Raw genomic sequence first — 24808 nt, forward strand, 5'->3', positions numbered from 1 at the left:
GCACGAACCCGTGTCTCCTGCATCGGCAGGCGGACTCTCAACCACTGTGCCACCAGGGAAGCCCGATATTACTATTTTTAAATATAAGATTTCAAAATAATATGAATCTTGAGTTAGTGCCAAATTTGCTTGACTTAGCCCAGTCGGTATTGCTCCGTAGATCAGGTGTGGATGTCTGTCTAGTTTCCCAAGAGTTACTTTAATACCACACGTGTGGAGAGACTAGGATTTGTGTGACCCCATTTCTCCTGTAGCACTGTACATAACACATAGCATGGTATGCTGATTAGATTTCTTGCCAACTGTTGTGTTGTGTACCTGAAGCTCTGTCATGATTAAACACTGCTCAGGGACATGGTGCTAGGTACCTTGAGAGGCAGAGCACAGAAAAATGCTTTAATTTCAGAACAATTTTTCTAGAATTCTATCATGCCTCTAAAATCCAATTTTTGAAAAGTTTACAGACTTATTCTAGAGTGAGGCTTGGCTTGAGCTGAACTCTTTCCCTTAATTCTTCTCCCTTTATTTTAGTACCATAATCTGCAGTCACTTCAAAGAACCATTTCATAGCATTACGAAATCAAATGAAAGGGCATTTTGCTGCAGGGATCACTTGTTCTGAGGAGCTCTTCAGGTGTATCTATAGAACATATAGCTTACTTGTTTGTGATTTCCTTGAACTTGATATCGGCATTAAGTGATTTCGCATTATTTTGCTTAATATGAAGTACATCCTCATTTAGTACAAAAATCTACAAGTAGAGATTGTTTGATAAGTATTTAATAACCCTGAGCTTAATTTAAGCCACAAACAAATACAAATTTAAGGTAGTGTTTGGCGATGGCAGTACATTCCAAGTAAGTGTGAGTATGTGGATGGGTCTATGAGTGATTCTGTTTGTGTGAATCTGTGAATGTATGTGTGTCTGAATGTGGCTGCTTGCACATTACGGTTGTTGATACTTTGTCTTTTCTATCTCTAGGTTCCAGTACAGTGGTCAGACATGGTCACTTTGAAAGCCAGAATGACAAATTATGGCTTACCGAGATACCGGTGGCTTACTCATGCTTGGAATTTTTTTCAGAGAGAGGTAAGTGCTACCTTTTCTGAGGTAGAGGGTATGGAATAAATGGCACACTTTCAAAACAAGTGTTCAAAGCTTTGGCTTTGGTCATTTTCCCTGTGCTGAAAAGTTAAGCCGATGATTCAGTTACCACTGGTGTAATTCTTTATTGAGAAATACTTTAAGTAGCTCTATGCCCTGCTTTTCTTCCACTATTTCTGCTTCATTTCCCATGGTTCACATATATTTTAGAATCTTTTAAAAGCCCTTTTGCTAAACTAAATTTTCCTTTTTTAATGAGAATTCCTTGATAATTACCCAAGCTCTATTTGAATGGATAATTTTTCATGACTTTTAGAGCTATCTGTAATTTAAACATCATTTGAAAATTTAAAATGATGGGTCTCATTTGGAAATTAGGACTCAGTATATCATTAAAAGCATGAACTTTCTAGTCAGAAAGACCTTCGTTCAAATTCTGGCTCTGCTGCTTACTATTACACGAGCTTCTGTAATTTACTTAACTTCCTTAAGCTTCAGTCTCCTCATCCATAAAACAGGGATAATAAAAGTACCTATCTCCTCCAGGTGTTGAGAAGATTAAATGGGATCATAAATTTGATCTCATTTAGCTTATGGTTATTAACAATAACATTACAAAGTTAAGTGCTTTTAGCTTTTCTTACCTACCTTCCATATAGCACTGCATCCCATTATCCTCTCTAACAGGGACTGTATTTTGATGTTTAAAATCTGGTGACTTGAAGTTAACCATTGATTCAAACTAAGTTCTTCTCCCAAGCAGTTTCCTTGCGATTGGAGTGACATTCCCAGATGACCAAGTCTATCTCTTTCTTTTACTGGCATTTAAAGCTGGGCTCCAAAGCATTTGAGAATCAGGGTCTTGCACAATAGATGTCCTGCTCCCTGCTCAGTTACTCTGTCTTGGATACAGGCAGAGGTTCAAGTCCAGGATAATCTCCAAATCTGGCTCTTTGTGTTACAGTTGTTGAGATGGTGAAAATTATCATTGCAGCACAGATTTCCTGTTTATTTAACTGCTTCCTGACTTTGTTTGTTTACTCTTCATTTGTACTAAAAACAACGTGAAGGGAAAATAAGTGAAGCGTTAGGGAATTTATAATAAGCTGTGTTCAGCTACTGCCCGGAGTGGAAGCTTCCTAGAGCTCTTTATTTTCTGACAATTGTGATGTGGACCATGATAATCCAGGTTAAAAAACAAAATGAGTTTTTTTTCTAATGGTACAAAGAGGGCGCCACCCTAGGTAGACAATGTACAGTGCTACAAATGATAGCACACATATTTTTAGATTTGTTGTATGGTAAGTTCCCTCCTTTACCTCATAGGCTTATTTCACTCCAGAGGAGGTGGTGAAGGCCTCCGGGCCTCCTGAAAGAGTTTTTAAAAGCCCCTTGTATTAGTTTGCTAGGGCTGCGGCCATAACAAAGTACCACAGGCTGGGTGGCTTAAACAACAGAAATTTATTTTCTCACAACTCTGGAGGCTGGAAGTCTGAGATCAAGGCGTCGGCAGGATTGCTCTTTTCCTGAGTCCTCTCTCCTGGGCTTGTAGACAGCCGAAGTCGTCTCCCTGTGTCTTCACATCATCTTCCCTCTGTGTCTGTGTTTAAATTTCCCCTTCTTATAAGGGCATAGGTCAGATGGGATTAGGACCACCCTTATGACCTTATTTTAATTTAATCCCTTCTGTAAAGACCTTCTCCCCAAATATGGTCACATTCTGGAGGTTAGAACCTCACCGTGAATTTTGGTGGTGGGGCGGAAGGACACAATTCAGCTAACCACCTTCTCCCAAAATAAATTGTAGAGCAACCTTGTCAGGCTGCAGTTTTCCTGACTCCTCATTCGGTGCAGTTCTGGGCATGTACTTCACTTTAGTGAACTCTCACTTAGGCCCTAGTGATGTTTATTTAATACCTTTAAAAAAAACTGATGCTAAAAACTGTACTTATTGATTGATTCTAACAGAGGTTGGAGTATAGGCTTGAGAACAAATAGGCTCCACCGCTGGCTGGTCTGTGATCTTGGCAACTTACTTGTCCTGTTCCTTAGAGCCTCAGGTTCTGCTTACGTAAAATGGTGGTGGAATTTTCCGGTTTGACAGCATGTTAGAAGAGTGGCCCCATCTCACAAGTGGCTCTAAAAGAGGCAGCAAGACTCCAAGGAGATGTAGACCATAGTCATGTGTGGCTTAAGAATGGGTTTGCTTAAGGGAGTTTCCAGGAAAATTTTCAGTATCGATTCAGTATCTTCTATTGATGAAGAAAAACAACCATGTAAAAAGCAACAATATCTCAGTGACTTATTAAAGTAAAAAAAGCATTTGGCACAGAACATGCTATGCGTAAGTTATTTGGAAAAGTCATTTGTGTGGAGCACCTCACTTCCTGAGAAGGCCAGATAAATGGGCTGTTCTATTGTGGACGGAGTGAGCGTGTTCCAAGAACTGTCCTTCAGTCAGCAACACAGAAAAACGCATGACATTAGGAAATGAGAAGTAGGTTTCTTCTGCGTGCAAGGATTTAAAAAGACTGACTTGGAAAGGTAGTAGTTTATGATTTTTAGAAAGAGGTCATTTTACTACATGTATTTTTTATGGCTACTCAATGACTTATGTAAAATCCATGATGTTAACTTATGTTTGACTTAATTGGTGATGTTTGTGGTATATTTGTGGATTTTAGAACAAATTTATAAGAGGGAGATACTAAAATTATTTTTAAAGTTTCTTGGAAAATTTTTGTATTACTCATAGCATCAGTATTTCATCATTTATAGTACTCAAGATGATTTTTTTCTCTTTATTTATTTATATTTTATTATTATTATTTTTTAACATCTTTATTGGAGTATAATTGCTTTACAATGGTGTGTTAGTTTCTGCTTTATAACAAAGTGAATCAGTTATACATATACTTATGTCCCCATATCCCCTCCCTCTTGCGTCTCCCTCCCTCCCTCCCACCCCTCTAGGTGGTCACAAAGCACTGAGCTAATCTCCCTGTGCTATGCGGCTGCTTCCCACTAGCTATCTGTTTTACATTTGGTAGTGTATATATGTCCATGCCACTCTCTCACTTCGTCCCAGCTTACCCTTCCCCCTCCCTGTATCCTCAAGTCCATTCTCTGGTAGGTCTGTGTCTTTATTCCTGTCTCACCCCTAGGCTCTTCATGACCATTTTTTTTTTCTCTTTAAAAATTAGATATTTATGCAAGTGAAAAAATGTAAAATCATTTTTTGTATTTCCTTGTTTCATTTTACATAAGAAGTTCAGAATTCTTTAAAGTTTATTTTAGTTGAAATTTTGAAATGGTGGATTGTGATATTTTACAATACAGTGTTAATCCTGAACACAGGTTGATTTGTTGGGCTACATAATTTGCAAAGCCAGTCACTCCTGGCAAAATTCTTCTCCATGACTGCCCGTACATAACCCTTGTTTTTGACTATATGGTAGAGTAACCGCCCTCTACCCAAGGACAGAAAGTTTTCATAGTTAATTACTCTGAATCTAATCTACATATGTCCTTAAGCAGGGTTTCTAAACTTTGGCCAGAGAAGGTTTTTGTTAATAGTTGGTGAAATGAGACTAAAAAGAAACAAAGACAACATAGTTTGTCTTAAATCCAACTTTATTGACAATGAAGACACATCATTTCTTCTGAGATTATGGTGATAGAAAATGACAGTTTTTTTCAAGATTCTCACTCAGTTGAATAAAAATTTGTTGACCAAACCTATGTTTACATCTCAGAAATTTTTGGAAATTTACTGGTTAATGAATGGAGTTGGGTAATCTCTGTGATGTGGGCTGTTGGCCAAAAATCTTTCTACAGAGATTGCGGAAACTTTTAATATAATATTTGAATTTGTTAAGCGGTTAAGTTGGTAACTAGGCAATATGCAAATAGATTGATCAACTATTCCCTAGTAGCTAGAGGTTTAATTGTTAAACATAAGATTTCAGCTATTTGTTTTGTTAGTGTGTATTAACTTTGCTGCTATATGATCACTTGTAGAGGATTTTACATTTGGGGGGAGGTAAGACTCAGTCATGCCTGATCTGTCTTCATGTGTTATGGGCATTATTGTTCAGAATTGTTCCATCATGGAGTCCTCTCTTACATTTCTGTTGTCAACATAAAATGTGCACATATCATTAGGTGATGACAGAAGTGACTTTAGCTCTGGGTGCAAATATTTAAGAAATCTAACGTTCAGTCTCCCATAAGTTAAGAAAATATTTTTGTTGTTTCTGAGCCTGACCAGTCATTCTTTTGCAGTTCAAGTGCTGTGGAGTTGTCTATTTCACCGACTGGCTGGAAATGACAGAAATGGACTGGCCCCCAGATTCCTGTTGTGTTAGGGAATTCCCAGGATGTTCCAAACAGGCCCACCAGGAAGATCTCAGTGACCTTTATCAAGAGGTAAGGCCATGTGTCATTAACTTATCATGGAAGTAACGAATCAACAGCGTGCCAATGCAATTTTCCTCTTCTGTCTAAATATGAGGGAACCGAAAATTTTTTTCCTCTGAAATGTGGAGAAAGAGGACAAAGTTAAAAGTTAATATAAAAATCTGAATACTAATCACATTTTAACAAAGTAAATTTGGAAAGACTAGATTTTAGAATTAATTGGATTTTTAACTGTATTGTCTAGAACCAAGCTCTATTGCCACTTCCTAAGAGCGCCTTAAAAACAGACATGCAGAGTGTGTGACTAACTCTGGACATTCAGGAAGACAAGGTTTGCAGTTCTTGAGCAGAATGTGTATTTAGGGCTTCCATATAGACTAAAACATGGGGGCGGGGGGTGGACAAAAACCCCCAAAAAACCAAAACCCCCCAAAACCCTGCTACTCTCCAGAGATAATGTTGTCCTCGACTCTTCAGGTCCCCCTGCTGGCTAATGATCAGTGATGTTAGTTTTAGCTGATTTAATGATGTTAGATGCTCAGTGGGATTAAAGTCAGTTATCAAGAGGCTAAGAAACTTGCATATTTATGTTTTCCGGGAGAATTCATCAGAATCATCCGTTATTCCTTTGTTAGCAGAAGCTTTCCTATTCCTTCATTTTTAATGGTGATTTTCAAACTTTGTTAGCAGGGGAATCCTATTTTCAAATTAAAATCTAGAGCTACACCATTCCAGTATAGTAGCCAATAGCTACAAGTGTCTATTTCAATTAAAATAAAATAAAATAAAAATTGCATTTTCTCAGTTGCACTAGCCACATTTTAAGGGCTCAACAACCACTTGGGACTAGCAGTTCCTGTGTAGGCCAACACAGATATAAGACGGTTCCATCTTTATAGAAGGTTTTATTGTAGTCTTGATCTAGAATGGAAGCTCAAAATGTAAATCAGGTGGAAGGGAAGCTGCTCAGGCTGATGGGCTGGGATCATTTCCCAGATACATCACCAGTCAAGTATCTGGGTACCACAAATCATATTAACATAAAGCAACAATTTATACCATTCATAATATAATACACACATACACACACACACATCTGTTTTTCCCTAGAAATACTATTATTGTTCAAAACATCTTTTAGGCTGTCTGCCAAAGTCAGTTGTAGAGATGCAGGAAAATCAGTTTTATTAATTTATAGTATAAATTAATGAATTTGAAAAAGATGCTGGATTACTCACACAAATGTTTCATTTCATTCATGTCTTAGAGATGAATAACTTTTGACTGTTAAAAAATTCATCTTAGAGGACAAGCCTTTGCCACATTAAAGGATACCCAAAATAAAGTGCTTTGGGCTCTGAAGGCAGGCCACAAAGAGGAGTGCCAAATATCTTTAAGAGATTCAGAATTGTGTTAGTCTTTCTAGGGCAGGAAAGTACCACAAAGTGAGTAACTTAAACAACAGATATTTATTGTTTCACAGTTCTAAAGGCTATAAGTCAGCAAGGTTGGTTCCTTCTGAGGCATATGAGGAAGAATCTGTGCCTATGCCTCTCCCTCAGCTTCTGGTGGTTTGCTGGGAATCATTGGTGTTCCTTGGCTTGTAGAAGCATCACCCAGATCTCTGTCTTTGTCTTTACCTGCCTTCTCCCTGTTTGCATCTGTCTCCAAATGTCCCTTTTTCATAAGGACACCAGTCATATTAGACTAGGGGCCCACCCTTCTCCGGTATGACCTCATCTTAACTAATTATATCTGCAAGGATTCTATTTCCAAATAAGATCACATTCTGAGGTACTAGAGATTAGGGACTTAATATATGAATTTAGAGGGGATGAAATTTATCTCATAACAAGAATTGTTGAAGCAACTGAATAACTCAGGTGTTTATTTTAAAAGATAATCAAAATACTTATAGTCATGCCTCACACTGCTGGGAAGTATTGTGTTTGGATGTTATCATTTTAAACATATTATGCTTAGTAGCATTTTGGCTTTGAATGAAAAGGAATATACAAGATATTGTATATTAAACAAAGAATTATTGAGTCAGTGTCTCTGAGTTCCTCAGTGATTATGTTACATTTTTTTTTCTGAGTGAAAGGTAAATATTGGTTCGTGTCTGTAGTAGGGATGGTCACCTAACAAGTTCACCAGTTAAAGTCCTATTGATTTTATAAAACAGGAAATCAAGCTTAATATTTCTAAGATAATATTAGATGCAGATGTAATTGTGTATATTCAAATACATTATAACTTACCACTAGGTTTTAAAAAACAGATGATTACAGACAGACATTTATTTATTAAGATGTAAGCCCCAGGGAGAGCCTCCTCCTGGGATAATAAACCATTTTGCAGAAAAATCCAAAACCAAAAAACCCCAGAGGATTATAGATGTAAGTGTAGACATGTGAATTGAAACCTATCCACTTTCCTAGTGTGAACTTAATCCGTTTGTTAGTTTTTAGGAGTGGCAAGTCAATATGGGGAATTATTGGGCTACATATATAATAATTTCTACTTTCTTTAGTGATTAATACTGGTAACATGATATAACCAATATTGATCCTGAGAATGACAAAACATGAATGAATTTGCCATACCTTCCCACAAAGACTGAGTATGGACAGATTCACTTCATTTTTATTATTTGGTTGAAAAGCAGTCAATTAAACATTTAATAAAATTTTTTTGTTTAAAAATGCAATTCACTTTTGCTAGTAGTATTCACAATGAGACACTTTAATTTCCAGATGTCTATAATTGCTTGTTACATGAATTTTAAGATTAAAAGAAACCACACTATTGTGCAAGTGCAAATTGAAGGCCCATATTATTTTAAAAGTTTTCTCATATTTTCATCAAAAGACTTTGAAAAGCAAGCTGACATTATCAGTTATGAGATGTTCTTTAGACAGACTTCCAGCAGAGACAGAGGTTCATTATATCAGAGTAATCTGCTTTTGCATTTTATAATTAATAACAGATGCTGATATTGGTAACATAGTGCATAATTATATGCATAGCTGACTTACAAAAGTGGATCACTTAGTAACTTTATGGCAAAAGTACAATTAAATCCATCATTAAAAATAAGACTTAATTCCACTTTGCCCAGGAGAACATACGTTTCCTCATTGCAGTGTGCCCAGAGATCATCCACCTGAAAGATGAGGGGTCTGAAAGGGTGAACAAGTGAGGGACAGCTGTTGGTATTTGGGAAATTTATTCTGAAGTAGCAAGTACTGAAAGGAGATATTTTAGAGGTCTTCAAATATTTCAAAGTTCATCATCCCGAACAGGAACTAGACTTATTCATTGTTGCTCCAAGGGCCAGAAGTTACAGGAAGGAAATTTTGAATCAATAGACGGAAGACCTTGCTCATCAAAATCCGTCCAGTTGTGAGAAAGGTTCTCTTGTAAAATCATGAGTGTCTCATCACTAAAAATATTAAAGTCAAGGTCAGATAACTATGTCATTGGTGGGTAGAATGGATTTTTAAATTAAGAGTGAATCTGGACTAGATGAACTTCAAGGTCCCTTTTATCTTTCATATTCTGTAAGCTTAGAGATAAGAACTGACTTTCTTCCTGCAGTCTTTCTTCAGTAGTCTGAAATTAAGGAAATAAATCATTCTCAACCATCTGGTGGCCTGCATGGTCCCTGACCCATATGTCATATTTTATGACATATTTGAAATCTGTGAAAAATGACAGAGTGGAAATATAGCAACAATCTCACATTTTTAAAACATTTCCATCAGTGGTATTGTTGGGTTTGGCACACAGCTCCTCAAATATCCATAATGAGCTGTCCACTTGTATAAAAGTACAGATTTAAAAATCCACAGATAAAACTATCTCTGACCCTCAATTTGGTTCTATCCCATTCATTCATTCAAACAGTTTTGAGTACCTACTGGGTTCCAAGTGCTATTGTGAACGCTGAAGATACCATGGAAAATGTTTCAGACAAAAAACTCTCCGCCGGTATAACTTATGTTCTAGTTAAGGATATAGACATTTAACAAGAAAAAAACAGCAATAAAAAATCATTTCAGCTGGCGGTAAGCACTTTGAAGACTGAACAGGGTCATGTGCTAAAGAATGGCTTTATTGGTGAGGGAATTATTTAAGATAGGATGTTTAGGAACAGGCTGTCTTAGGAGGTGATATTTCAACTGAGACCAGTTGGTGAGAAGGATCCAGCCATGCAAAGATCCATTGAAGAGTATTTTTTTAGCCTAAGGAACTGCAGTGTAAAAGCCCCCCTGGAGGTGGCCTGGACCAATGATTCCTGACTGCTTCCTACCCTGCAATTTGGGACTGTTTGTGTAACCACACTCTCTAAATAGTGGGTGTGAGACTTGGCTTCAGCAAAACCTCAGAGTTTAAGTTGGTAAAATACAGGACTGAGATGCGTCTCTTCCTTCTTTCACCTGCCGAGTTTTCCATCATATCAGTTACTAAAGTTCTAGACTTGATTGGAGAATAAGAAGAGAGAAAGAATAAAGAAGGCTGGTAGAAAAGAAGTTTTGGTAGAACAGGGACTTCTAACCCCTTGCCCACGGACCTGTGTTCTTGGATGGGCTTCAAGAGAAAAGTGGTATTGTTGAAATTGTTTTTGATATTTTATATGCATTTTTCAGTGAGTAGGATCCATAGCTTTCATCAGCTTTCCTTGGGGCTCCTACCTAAAAGTGTGAAGAACCACAGTTGTAGGTAATAGTTACAGCGTTTGCTCTCAGATAGGAAATGAAGCAAAAACACCTCCTCAAAGAAACTGAAATGGCATTTTCCTCCTCTGTATGCCACCTCAAGAAAAATAAATGGATGTAAACAAGCTCACAACAGGCCCTACTTCAAATGGACCAACTCAAAATGTAAAACCAAGAGGGAGAGAGTCAAGTAAAATATACTTCCCAAACCACATTTCTTTGTTTTGTAGGTAGGAGAAAAACTACTGTTAAAAGAGATTGACTGCTTCTTCAGAATAGTTATTCACAGAGGTTATGTAAGGGCCGGACAGAAAGATGGTTTCTACGAAGCTGTGTGCCTTTGGGACACTTTTTCTTTGGACGCTTAGTCTTGATATGTTCCATGGCGTATTGGGTTTGAATGTCAAATACTCTTAATAATTTCCTTTGCGGCAAATGATTTTGCTCCACACCATTTCTGCCTCTTTAGAAGGTTGTTTATTTCTTTTCTGAGTAACAGAAAACCTCTACATACAAATAAAGAGATGGAAGAGGGCAGGGGTATGAAAGTGAAGGGGATGTGATCTTTCTGAGTCCTGACTTGCTGGCTGAAGAACCCAGATGGTGATGGTGTGTATAGGTCTCTGATGCTCACAGATAGTAAATGGACATGCAGGGGTGCTCCCCCAGGTTAAAGCTGGGGGCAGCTCATGGTGACCCTGTGGGATGGCTTGTCTGAGGTTTTTATTCTCTCAGTTGTGTATTAACCTTTCTGTGAGCTGAGAGTTAAGAATTCAGCCCTCACCCAGATTGGAAGTCCTTCCTCACCCATCTCCTTTGCACGCTGCTGTCCTTGGCAAATGATACTTGTTTTATAATCCATGTACAGTTTTGGGGGGAAGTATCTCAGCCCTCAACACTTTTTATTAACACTCTTCGCCTGTCAACATCTTTGTTAGAATTAGAAAGGTGAGTGAGTACTATATGTCTGCTTTGACTAATAGAAACAACTTTTATAATTTTCACACACAACATCCTACACATAGAAATATTATCTCAGCACTTCTGAGCCAGAGGAAGAAACATGGCAGAGTATTGTGGGTACAAAAGGACATGGTGGGGAAATGGGGGTGTGGCCTTATGGCAATCTCTACCTAGTTGTGGGATGGATTATTTTTCTCCCAGGGAATCCTGCTCTTAAGCTGCTAGTGAGATTCTTCTTGGGACCAAGTAAATTTCCACACGCCAAACAAACAAAATTAGGGGCAAGTGTTGAAAGAGAAGCCCAAGGCAGGAAGCAAGAGGTAACAGCTTAGGCCCCTGGTCAGGTACCATCCAGTTGCACTGATGTGAGGTTGATCACATCTGCACAGAAATGATCCTCACATCAGTGGCTAAAAGAAGACGTAGGAATGAGATGATCTTGACTGGGACACAGGAAGGAGCCTGACACTGGGTGGGCAGTCCTTCATTGCCACTGTTAGCCAGTTGCAGAAATCATTTGGGTATGGGGCCCAAAAGGGCATTTCAGGCAGAGGCAATGGTGCAGAGTTAGAGCTGGAAGCAGGACAGCACAGCGGTAGCACAGGCATGAGGAGAGCTGGACAGGGCAGACGCTGGCTTACGAAGAGCCCTGTATACCCTGCTAATGCACGCATCTTATCCTGAAGTCTGCGAGTAGCTGCCGAATGAAGCGACAAACAGGTTCACAAATTTGAGACATTGTTAGGAAAGTAAAACTGAGAACAGAGTTGTCATGGGATTCTGATTTATTAATAATGAAGCTCCATTCTCAGATAAACACACAAAGTATCTCCTGCCCAGATAGTGAAACATAGGCAGCTTTCAAGCCCAGTGGTTATTTAGATGGGCTATACCTAAGAAGTTCCATTCTCAGCGTTCTTTTGTATAAAGGCAAAGACCCTCCCTCGTGCCTCTCTGCTGACTTCATTATCTCCTCCGTAACTGCTGGCAGGGATCAGGGTGACTCGGACTTGGGGTGATATCTGTTTTATCATCTGAAGCCCTGTAGGATGAGTTTGGTCTTGGTGGAGGGGGGGATGAATCCCTTTTATATTCAAGCTTCACTTGATCTAATCAGACCTTGAACTATTCTGCCTGTTTTGCTTCAGGTATACAAATGCCTTCTTCTTTTCTTTCATTCTCTTTCTCAACATAGTTCAGGTGTGAGCTTCCTGTTACCTATTCAGTATTCAAACAACTTTTCCTCTTGTACTTTATTAGTAGAGACTTGCAAACTTTGCCTTTAGAAGGTACTGATATGAAAGCCATTATAATATTTTGACCTGAAAAAGTACTGCACAAAGTAACAATTTTAGATTTGTGCTTAAAAAATCTTTAGGTTGGCACTGTGGAGCTGAGTTGAGGTGAGAATTGGGTCTTGACGGGGGGGAAATCATGTAGGAAACTGTGCAGGTAATTCATTGTGAGTGATTATAAGGGCTGGAATTCAGATGTGCCACTGAGGAGGGCAAGGAGGAGATGAATATGAAAGATATTTAAGAGGGAGAATGAACTGAATGGGGTGGGTGTGGGGCGTGAGTTACAGGGAAGGTGCAAGGACAAGGACACCTGACATTGACTTGGAACCTAGAGGGATGAGAAAGCTGTTCATTGAGGGGAGTGATAGGATTTGATTAGTTCCATTTTGAAAATGCTAGGTTTAAGGTTCCTGTCAAGTCCTCCATGTGCAGAAACCCAGTAGGAAGTATGAAGCTCAGGAGACAGAACTCAGCCAGAGATCTGGGTTTTGTGTGCACTAATTAGGAAAGTGCTAACTCCAGATACAATGGCTTGGATGAGGTAGGACTCTATTTCTCTCTCATGCACCACTCAGCTGGTCCAGGCTGCCAGGTAGCCCTGCTGCACAAGTTCACCCAGGGACCCAGGGGTGAGATAGCATCACCTTTTATGACACCTGTCTTCCAAAGTTGCCCCTGTTTTCCTCCAGTTCCAGTCAATTGGGAGGAGGAGGAAGTAGGAAGGAGAACGTCCAGTGCATGAAGCTCTGCCCTCAAGAGAATGTGAGCATTCTCTTGGCTCACATGGCTGTGCTTAGCTGCAAGGGAGGCTGGGAAATGTGGTCTCTGGCTAGGAGGCTGTGTTCCCCTAGGAAATGCTACCTACCGTGAAGAGTAGAGAACAGCCTAGAGCAGGTGGGGGGACTGTCAGTTTACAGGTGTTATCAGTGTGTATGAGGCAATACATGCACAGGAGGAGGTAAGACCACACAAAGAGATGGTGTAAGGTATGCAGCAGAGGACAGAAGTTGGGAAATGGAAACCCATAAGGGCAGTGGAGAAGGCACCTATTGTAGGTAGAGAAGAAATGGAAAGAAGTGTCCTGAAAGTCAAAGAAGGAGAGGATTCTAAGAATGAGTTTTCCTTAGTGAGGAAACGTGGTTCAGACGTTAACGCTAGGTTCCAAAACTAGACTCTTTGGGTTAAACCTTCCCTCTACTCCTTATTAGCTGTGTGACCTCGGGCAAGTTTTAAATCTGTCTGTGCTTCATTTTTATTACCTGTAAAGTGAGGATAACCAGAGTACACATCTCAGGTTGTTTGGTGAGTGAATTAGCATGTTTACAACCCTTAGAATAGTGCGGGTTTATAGTATATCCTACAGTAATAACTGAGAGTTAAAGTAAATTAGGGATTGAAAAGTACACATTGAATTTTTCAAATAGGAGACACATACGCAACTCTGTGAGCAAGCATTTTACATACGTTACATCATTTTAGCCCTAAAACATTTCTGTGAAGGTACAGTATTATTATTTCCATTTTACAGATGAGAAATGTGAGGCACAAAGAGGCTCGGTGACCTAGTCCAATTTCATAGAGCTAGTAAGTGTCTAAACTCAGATCTATTTGATTCCAAAGCCCATACTTCAGTTAGGCACTAAAATTTCAAGATGTGGAGTACACGGTGAGGAGCAAGCTGAGTGTTTATAGATTTTTTTTCACTTCTAAACCTCAATTTTCTTGTCTATTAAATGAGATAATAATAGTACCTACCTCATTATGGTTTTATAAAAATAGATAGAGCTACTTAAGAAACCCTTAGCAAACCACTAGGCACATAATAAACACAAATCTTCAATGCATGGTGGTAGTTAATGACAATAACAGGAACTTATTAACATATTTATTCGAGTAAATAGAAAAATAAGTCATCTATGATTAGATTTTTAACTAACCAAATTGCCCTGAATTTTGCTAGTAATACAGGAAAATACGCATTTTCTAGTTCTATTTGTGTTGGCTGAAGGTAGAATTTAGGTCAAGGTTTTGGGGACTTCATGTGGTTTCCCACTTAGCTTGTTTTCACACCTTCCCACTTCTTAAGGACAAATATTTAAGGGACAGAAGGGCCCAGTGAGAGACGTCTGATGAGGGCTTTGTACATGTTCTGCGCAGTGAGGCAGGGAATGCCTGCCCCTGGACCTCACCTCCCTAGGGAGAATACCACCTTCTGAGTTTGCTGAAGCTAGTTTCTTTATAACCACATATCTTTGGTGAAAATGACAAATGTTCAATAAACACAGTCATTTAAACTTGAGGATTGTGCTTCTCTAATGGAGAACTTGTGAGGATTAAATGAGATGTGAGGGCCTGTTGTTTTTTGAGATACATGAAGACTTTTTTTACTGCACTTCCTATGTATGGGTTTGGCTAACTTTACTCTTAAGAGAACAGAAAATCCTGTAGTGAATTTTATTACTTGCTGTTGAATTTTTTTTTTTTAAGGAAGGATTTATTTCCCTGCAGAGCTTATGATTATCAGTGGAGAACTTTTGTTCCAACCTCTTTAAAGCTCATGAATTCATGAACTGCTATCACTCAGCTTTCAATTTTAAAATAAATAGGTCTGAATATTATATATTTGTACCTGATAATTAACACAGTCATTTCAAACTTGGGAGTTATGTTTATTATGAAAAATCAACGACAGGAATATCAATACTGGCATGTATTGGCACCTAGATTTTATTTATACTTTATCTTCATAAGCACATTAGAAGTCTGCCTAATTTTTTGATGTGGCTTGTGAATATTGAGTACTGAAAAGCCACGGGGGTTCTTCTAATTTTAGAAACTCATTTTGGAGACAGATCAGAGAATAATTTCAAGTGTATAATTTCCTCAAGTGAAATGAGGCATCCTGACATGCCTTCAAATAGATTCCAGGAAATATGGGGTTTAGTGATTTTTCTCTGATAAAAAGGTAGTGTTGTTATTTACAGTTGACCAGAATTTTAATATTGCAGCAAGTAAAGTAGACTAGCTAACTTGTCTTATTCATACCTTTGAATTATCTGAGGTTATTAATGTGGCTTTATCTAGGAAGAAAACATATTCAGGATAAATCAACTCAGAGTATTTTATTTTGAGAAAAGCAAATAAATGCAATTCTGTTCCTTCCTATTTTGAATAAGAAAACCTTTGTGAAATGGAATGCAGTTTTGAGCTCTGACATTTCTATTTCCCCTTTTGACCCACTCAACCGAAATGTTTGTTTATGCAACTAAATATCTATGAACAGTACAATAGATTATAGAGACATATTTCCATTTTTTTCTTCTCTAGACTTAGTGTCTTCCTTTTCAACAAAAATGTCCGAGTTTACACTGAAAAGTGTAAACCTTATGCATGATTATTTGACTGGCTCAGAATAAGCTCACAACTTGTGTTCAGACTGAATTACTTCAAAGAGGGTAATGCAGAATGGACAGTAAACCCTGGAGCTGCTTCTATGAAGAATTTAAAGAGTGGCTGAGGCAGACTATTTTATACACAGAAATCTGGAAAAATACTGTCTTCTCAGGAAGAGGAATATTCTTTTGGAAAGTTAATCCTTAACTTTAAGTAATTGTGTAAATAGTTCACTGTAATTCAGCATGATACCTAGTATGCTGCAAGTTTCTACAATGCCTCCTAAGTTACCAAAGAAATATTAAATTGTGGGCCGTGAAGAGAGATTTGTGCTTTTATTTATATATTTATACTTTGTATCTGTTTTTATTAAAGGATTTAATGCAGCATACAACAAAAGGATACAATGGATGAATAATACAAACAAGTAGCATTGGATAAGATAAATAAGTACTGGTGATGTAATGTACAACATGATTAATATAATTAACGCCGCTGTGTGCTATATATGAAAGTTGTGAAGAGAGTAATCCTAAGGGTTCTCATCACAGGAAAAAATGTTTCCTCTTTTTCTTTTATTTTGTATCTATATGAGATGATGGATGCTTACTAAACTTATTGTGATAATCATCTCATGATATATGTAAATCAAATTATTATGCTGTACACCCTAAACTTGTACAGTGCTGTGTGTCAATTATAGCTCGATAAAACTGGAAGGGAAAGCTACATAAATAGCAATGGAAAGTCAGGATTAAGGAAAGAGTAATTAGACATGCTTAATGTGAAGGCAAATGGGATAACTGTGGTTGAATTTTGTATTTGCCCCTGAGCTTTCTGAAAGCCCAGGTGAAATGACACATAATCACCTGCATCATTTTAATGTTTGGAGGGCAAGTATTCTAATTTTTCAAAGGGAGCAAAATCCAAAACTATTTTTTTCAAGTGAGATTTTATATCTACTACTCTAAGTTATCTAGGAAAATATCTTCAATATTATTTTTTCACAAATTTTGTAGAGAAATTTCTTATGGTGTTTTTCAGTAACATTAAAATACACTTCAGTGGAAAATCATATGCAAGGGCACAGGTTGATACATGCCAGCATGGCAGAATTGGGTGGTCTGGTTTGACATTTGGATACAATTTAGAGTACCTAGAGACATCACCTGATTTCATTTATTTTAAATAATCTGTAGATAACACCTCTTTCTGAGGAGTTCCTGAGCGAGAATAATAAAATATAATGTAATGAATTCTGCTAACAAACTTAGTACTAAATTAAATACTAAAATTCTGTCTTGTTTGGGGGTTATCTTTGTAAACTAAATGAGGAAATAATAAGACTGACTTGTTTATAAAAACTGAGGGGTCTAACTAGAACCTTTGCTTTGAATAAACAACCCTTGCCCGCCTCAACAGGGAGACAATCTTTGGGCCCAGTGACCTCTAAGGAGGCCAGGTCCTGAGTGTGACCAATATTGATACAATCCCATGTCCCCTCTTCTGGTGGAACTGAAAAGCTTTCTTCACTGGCATCCAAACCCATTCACAACAGCCTGGATGGTCTTAATATTTCACTGCATTTTCTAGTTTTTTAGAGTGCGAAATCAGTTTTATTTTCAAAGAAACATTGACAAAATCAACACCATCCAGAAAGAGATCATCAGGATGATGAAGTGTGTATATTTGGAAAACATGAAAGAGCTAGGAATATTCAGCCTAGGGAAGTGAGTGGTTAAAGGGAAAGTGATGACACTTCAAATATGGCTCTCTACCTTTTGGAAGACAAGTCACTTCAAAGCAGAATTAGGACTAGTGCATCCTTATTAGGAAGACAGTGTTCAACAGGGAAATGCTTGTTAAGAATTAGTGTTGTCCACGTGTGGAAAGGGCTGTCTAGTGAAGCAGGGAGTCCTTTTCTTTAGAAGAGCTTTTTTTTTTTTGATGGCTTGTGTGTGTGTGTGTGTGTGTGTGTGTGTGTGTGTGTGTGTGTGAGCCATACATTTTTGTTTCTTTGCATGTGTTATAATTCTTGTTGTTGTAGATAACTGGACATTTAAATAATATAATGTGGCAACTTTGGAAATCAGATTCTCTCCCCTCCCCAAAGTTTGTTGTTTGCGTTTGTTCATTAATTACTTTTCTGAACGAATTCTGTAAAGTCTGTACTCTCTGTCCTGTGTGGCCACTGAAATCTTGGCTCACTGAGCTTAGTGGTCACTTAATAAATGAACTGAAGTTTCCTTTAGATACCTGGAACCAGTAAGTCTCCCAGCCTTTGCCAAGGGTGTACAGAGCCTCAGAGTTAAGCAGAAGTGAGGTCTTAGGGCCTTTTTAGGTCTTTCTTGGGCTTGTGCACAGCCCTGGGCTTGAGCTGAGCTCTACTCACATGTGTAACTTTCTAGATCCCCACAAATATGTTAGAGCTCTGCCAAACCCCCTATGGATTTCACATTCTCCAGTTTTTCCTTTTAAACTTTTGACTAGCCTATTGTGTGCAACTGTTATCCACTACCTCAGGCAGCCTCAGTGTTGAACAGTTACCTCTAAATGCTTTTGACAAATATTCCCAGGGGAAAAGGCTGTCGCCCTGGTTCAGCTGCAAGTCAAGTCAAATAAAGACAGCCTTGCAAGTGAGCTCTTCCAGGGAACCACCAGATAGGACAAATAATGACAATTCTCTGAAAATGGGGCTTTGAAGGAGCTCCAACCCTATTCTGTTGCCTTTGGTGGCTGCCAGACCACGGGTTTTTACCATAATCGTCGGCTGTTTATTTTCAAGGCTCCTGCAGAGCTGGGGAGGGGAGATGGCAGTAAGGCAAATTAAAATGCCACAAAGCTTGCTGTTCTTACTGAGGTTCAGGTGCTTTTCTTGAATAAATGCTCCCCAGATTGCTGCAAGTGTTTGGTTAATTTCCAGAGTTCTAAAAAAGTTGATTCTTACCATTTTTGCTAGTGCTTTCATTGTTTATGTAGGGGTGAGACTATTCAGAGGTCATTTCTCTGCCAGCTTTGTGGATGGCACTGTAGAAGTGCTTTTTAGCCATATTTTTACAAGTTAGAAAGTTGAATTATTGACTTCCAAGTTCCCCTCCCAATCTAGAACATTCAGTGTTATCTAATATATCACATTCCCAAACCATCCTAGATGATATAATTTACTGTACCTTTCTTTTTGGTAAATGTGATTGTTTAAAATAAAATTGAAAGAGACTTTACCTGATGCCAAAATATGAAACACAGTAGACTATAGCTTAGTTATCAATCTCTGCTTTGTTTTAGTCACAGATTAAAAACAATATTACCTTTTCTGCACATTCAGCTTAGAGTGAATTAGTCTAAAGGGGTGGGAGATTTTATACCAATAGGAAGAACTATATGGGTAAAATTTAAGCACCAGGGACTACTGAAAAGGTAGAAATCAAATAATAATTGACTTATAGCATTTCACAGGGTTGAATCATTAGCATATGTATTTCATGAGTAGTTTAGCTTTAATTGTGGAATTTATTCTTATTATTATTACCGACATATTGGTATGCTCATGCTGATTCTTATCCATTAAAGAACCATCTTTGTAATAAATACTGAAAACATAGTTAAGGAATCAACTAAACAATGCAAAGCCATTTTATATCAATTTCTTTAAAGATGGATTTGATGATCTGGTGCTGCATTACTTAGCAATGATGTTAAATGATAAGTTAATATAAATTAATTTCCCAAATGTCTGAAGCTAAACCCTTTTAATTAAGTATTTTTGGTGTGTCTCTTTTCAAACTATGTGAAAGATTTCTCTGCTTCATGACGAGGCTCATGATCTATCATCTCAGTGGCAAAAATCATTTTGGATAGTTACGTCACTGTCTTGAGAAACAGTGACCGCCACCTTGGCTCTTGTGGGCAAGGACTGTTTCATTAATACTCGGTGGTGACACAATGCTGTGCTTTTGGTATTTTATACTCTAAAAAGGTGTTGTACTCCTTCTTGTCCATTAATACCTGCTTTTCATAGATTTTGCTTCTCTTTTAATTTGTGCTTTCTAATCTTCTGTGGGCTGACGTACCAGTTACATCTGATTCCTACTGAGCTCTTACCATATATGAGATCACATTCTAAATGTTTAAATGTGCTTGTTCGTTTAATTCTCCCAACATCCCAACAGGTAGGCACTATTATCATTCATGTTTTCAGATGAGAAAACTGAAGCACAGAGAGATTAAGTAATATTCCCAAAGTCACATAGTTTATAAGTAGAGGAGGAGGGATCTGAATTCACAATTCTGACTCTGCAGGTCATGATCTATATGGTGTCCTATAAGGATGCTTGTTGGAATTACACATAAGCATAAGAGTGAATGGGCTCTGATAGACTACCTGAGTGGAACTCTGAAAAATATTTGAACTTCGGAGATTGTGACATCTATTTTGGTTTCCCACTGTGTGTGTGTGTGTGTGTGTGTGTGTGTGCGCGCGCGCGCGTGCACGCGCGCACGCGTGCATGTGCACGCGCACCCATGCACACACGTGTGTATGTATTAAATAGGTATGAAGACCAAAGAAGTGATTTTATTAAATCAGTGTTAAGTAGTATTAATTATAAATATTTTAACTTCCTTTTTGGTGAAGTTGATGAAACTTTGCTAATGTTTTGCTGTTAATTTGCATTACATAGTATACCAAAAAAGGTAGTTATTGAAATGGGTCTGTGACTAATTCTACAATGATTTTTATTTCTTGAGAGTAATGGCTTATTAGGGTGCACTTACTGATCAGTGTCTTTGGAAATCTAAGAATTACATATTATTCACTCCTCTCCTCCAGTATAATGCACAAATTAGCAACTGATTCAATAGTCTTGCTTTCCTTGATTTAGTTACTTATGGAATCTGTGGAATAAAACAAAGAGACGGTTATTTTAATAATTATCAATTTCCTTTTATTCATGTGGCTGCCTCAGCAGGGTAAGCACTGAGTCACTTTTACCCCAAACTCAGAATAAAAGCTTCAAAAAGTCGAGTTCTTGTTGGGAGATAATTTTCCATGGGTCTCTTGCATTTCTATGTGTCTTACAAGCAGAGACACTGGCTGCCTTTGTTCTGGACTGTCTTTTCAAGGGTGTTTGCATAGAAAACAGCCTTGAAGATAGACAGTGTCTCCCTTCAGAGAAGAGGGCAGGTTTGTTTACTGTCTAGTATAATGAAGATAATGTCTCTCTCCAATATGAGGGGCAGGTGCACTTACTGCCCACTATAAAATATTAGGGTTCTCTAAGCTTGGGGTTCCTTTCCCATAATGTAATCCTCTGTGTGTGCAGGCATCATGTTGCCCTTGGGACTTGAGGAACTGGCATGTGCCCTGGCTATTGCTATTACTATAAGTCATAAAGCCCTTTGTCTCTGTCTTCTGCAGCATCCATGAAACTGTGGCAGGCTAATTTGTTATAATCCAAATAGAGAAAAATCTCAGAATCTTCAAAGTTCATGAATTTTAGTATAATTTTAACTTTTTCTAGATTTTTCACTTTAATGTAGAATCAGCTTCCCTTTTGAAGGGTGAATTATCTTTTCTATGCTGTGAGCTCACTAGAGACAGGGCAAGTAGCCTATGCATAGGTCACCTAATAGGTAGTTTATGACAATTGTTAGTCCCATTCTACCTTCTTTTCCTTGCTTCCTCCTTCCCCCCATTTTCCTCAGTCATGGCTCTTCTTTCTCTTACTTTTTTTCCCCTCCTCTCCTCTTCTTTCAGAATTCTCTTCTATATCTACCATAGGCACTCTGTAGCCTTTGTACTTAAAACTAAGCACAAACAGAAACCTTGCTAATCTTTTGAAGTCAGCTGTCTCTAGCCTGAAGGGGAGCTAAAGATACCTTTCAAACCCCTACCTGGTAGAATTAAAACTTGGTGTCATGACAGAAATTCCCCCATGTGTATTTCTGCTACAGGCAGTGGACAGAAGTGTGTGCACACATGTGCAGTAGGAGGAAGGCAACAGATTGATTTCCACTCACTGGCAAGTTTCAGCAACAGACTGGGGAAACATTCTTGATCTTTGGGGAAAAATCTCTGACCAAATGAGCTATAATCAAACAGTGAATACAAAAAATAATAATAATGACACATTATTTTCAAAAATTTCAGATCAGTCTGTATCAGGGGGTCAGCCATCTATATGGCCTAAGCCCCAAATCTGGCCTACTGTCTTTTTATCTGTGAAGTTTCACTGGAACCCAGGCACATCCATCCATTTACATACTGTCTATAGCTGTGTCCTGTTACAGTGGCAGAGACGAGTGATAGCAGTAGAGACCGTGTGACCTGCACAGCCTAAAAGATTTTCTGTCTGGCCCTTTACAAAAAGAAGTTTGCCAATCCCTGCTCTAGATGTTGTATTTTATACCAGTGGTTCTCAATTTCAGGTTGTGGGGAAGCCAGCAGAAGGAGTAGACTCTTCAGAATCACATGGGCAGGCTTTTCGAAGAGTGCACACCTCGATCTCTCCTCCAGCTGTTCATAGGGGTTCCCTGTTGAGAGTCACTGTCTTCAAGTTTATAGCTCAAGTCGTTTGGTTCCACCAACTGACACAGATGACTTGCTTTCACTATTCTGACCCACTGTAACACATCCAAAGTAACATTGACTGTGTTCTTTCTTTTACAGGGTTGTGGGAAGAAGATGTATTCTTTTTTGAGAGGAACCAAACAACTGCAGGTGCTCAGGTTTCTGGGGATCTCCATTGGAGTGACACAGATCCTGGCCATGATTCTCACCATTACTCTGCTCTGGGCACTCTACTATGATAGAAGGGAGCCTGGGACAGACCAAATGACGGCCCTGAAGAATGACACCACTCAGCACCTGCCTTGTCACTCAGTGGAACTGTTGAAACCAAGCCTGTCAAGGATCTTTGAACACACATCCATGGCAAACAGCTTCAACACACACTTTGAGATGGAGGAATTATAGAGACTGTCAAAGAAGGAAACCACAAATTTATTTTATTGGACTTGTGAATTTTTGAGCACACACTTAACTGTTTCAGAAATGTGTAGAAATAAAAACGTTGCCATAAAAGGATACCCAAGCACATAATGTTTCAGCCTTTAAAAGAAAGTGGGAAAAGTATATATATTATAAGGCACCACCTGGACAATAGTTGATGCCCTTTATAATGCTGAGGACTGATCTAATACCCACTTTATAGCCTGTGTAAGATTTTTACTGGACCCAGTTATGCTTTGAGGTTTATGCTTTGGCATAGTTCGACCAGCATTTCTGCATCCATGTAAACGAGCCATGCTATTGTGGGATTGGAGCTACAGTAAATTTGATTCACTTCCATAAGCTTGCTAGTATATAAATTTCCAAATAACTGCTAACATAGGAAGTTAGACAGTACTAATGACTTTTATTACTTGGTGATATATTCTTTTGAGGGTAAATAGACTATACATAAGTACACTCTGAAGATTGGTGACTACCTAAACGTGATTTTTGCTGGTTAATAAAAATATTCTTACTACTTACAAGAGCAAACTTAAACATTGTCTTAAACTGATCAGGGATATATGTGTATATGAGTCTGTGTTAAGTCTGTATAATTCAGTAGATTTCAGTTCTTATAACTTTAAGCATAACAATTGTGAAATGGATACATTCGTCCTGTATAGAAGCATTGTTTTTAACCTTTCCTGTTAATAGAGCTTTAAAATTCTGTCTTGGGTTTATATTACATACATAACTGTTAATTTAAATACTTAACCACTAATTTTGAAAAATGACTAGTGTGATACAAAGGAATCATTATAATTCAGAATGTAGTCTGGTCTCTAGGAAGTATTAACAAAAAAGTTTACATATAACTTAGTTCATTCAGCAAAGACCTGGATATTATCTTTCTGCCAAACTGAGACTCTTTTTGACACTAAACACTTTGTAAAGGAACTTATCTTTGCTTTCTCCAAACAAGAAGTGGCAGTCTCCAAGTCTCAATATAATTCTACAGAGAATAGTTTTCCTTTTCCCCAGCAAAACGTTGAGAGAATCATAAAAATAAGTGACAATTTAGCTAGAGATTTTCTTTGCCTTATTTCACTGATTAAGATACTATGGTGAATTACACAGATTATTAAATTTTTTATAAGAGTAAACTATATTTATTTGAAATGGGAAAAGTGCATTTTACTGTATTTTGTGTATTATGTTTATTTCTCAGAAAATGGAAAGAAAATTAAAATGTGTCAATAAATATTTTCTAGAGAGTAAAAATTTGTGTCTAATTTTTATACACTGTAAGCACTTTCACCATTCAAAAATATTAGCAAGGGGGAAAATATGAGAAGAAATGATTGAATAAAGTAATAATAACTATTTCCAAAATCCAAAAGTAATTTATAAGAGTATGTGCCTTCACTGAGAAATGACAAAGAGTGCCCATTTACATTTCAAGTTTGGTTTTTGAGCTAATTGATAATGTAGCTGTCTGATACAATATAAACATATGCCCATTTATGTCAATTTATCTTCTCAATGTTTTCATATCCCAGTTTCTTAATTTTTAAAAGAAAATGAGTCTAAGGAATACAATATTTGAAATCAACTGCTAGATTTCATCTCTTCCATAATTTAAATAAAAATTGAGTAGATAACTTGCTCAATCAGAACCAAAAGCATCTCTTTTTCTAATTTCCTTAACAACTCAACTTCCCATAATTTCACCTAAAATGCCCAAGTAATTAAGACAGCTGTGAGCATTATTTGAATTACTTGGATAATTAGTCAAATTTGCCTGCTTCTCTTTTGACATATCTTATAGTCACAGAAAGAACAAGCATATATTGTATTGAGCTCAGTAAAAAAAAAAAAAAAGCCCAAATTATAAATAATGTCTACATTTTTTAA

The 24808-nt window shown here is 37.8% G+C and overlaps 1 protein-coding gene across 2 annotated transcripts in view; it reads left to right on the top strand.

The window, feature by feature from the left end:
- The window catches only part of TSPAN12 (tetraspanin 12), a 68239-nt gene extending 44064 nt beyond the window's left edge, over positions 1-24175 (top strand). For both annotated transcript variants that reach the window (XM_028489832.2, XM_028489833.1), the window contains 3 exons: positions 984-1091; positions 5391-5534; positions 22568-24175. In XM_028489832.2, coding sequence (XP_028345633.1) covers positions 984-1091; positions 5391-5534; positions 22568-22873 — 558 coding nt within the window. In that variant the 3' untranslated portion in view covers positions 22874-24175. The remainder of the gene's footprint in view (positions 1-983; positions 1092-5390; positions 5535-22567) is intronic.
- The last annotated feature ends 633 nt before the right edge of the window (positions 24176-24808 follow it).

This window comes from Physeter macrocephalus, chromosome 5 (assembly GCF_002837175.3).
Source record: "Physeter macrocephalus isolate SW-GA chromosome 5, ASM283717v5, whole genome shotgun sequence".
NCBI lineage: Eukaryota > Metazoa > Chordata > Mammalia > Artiodactyla > Physeteridae > Physeter > Physeter macrocephalus.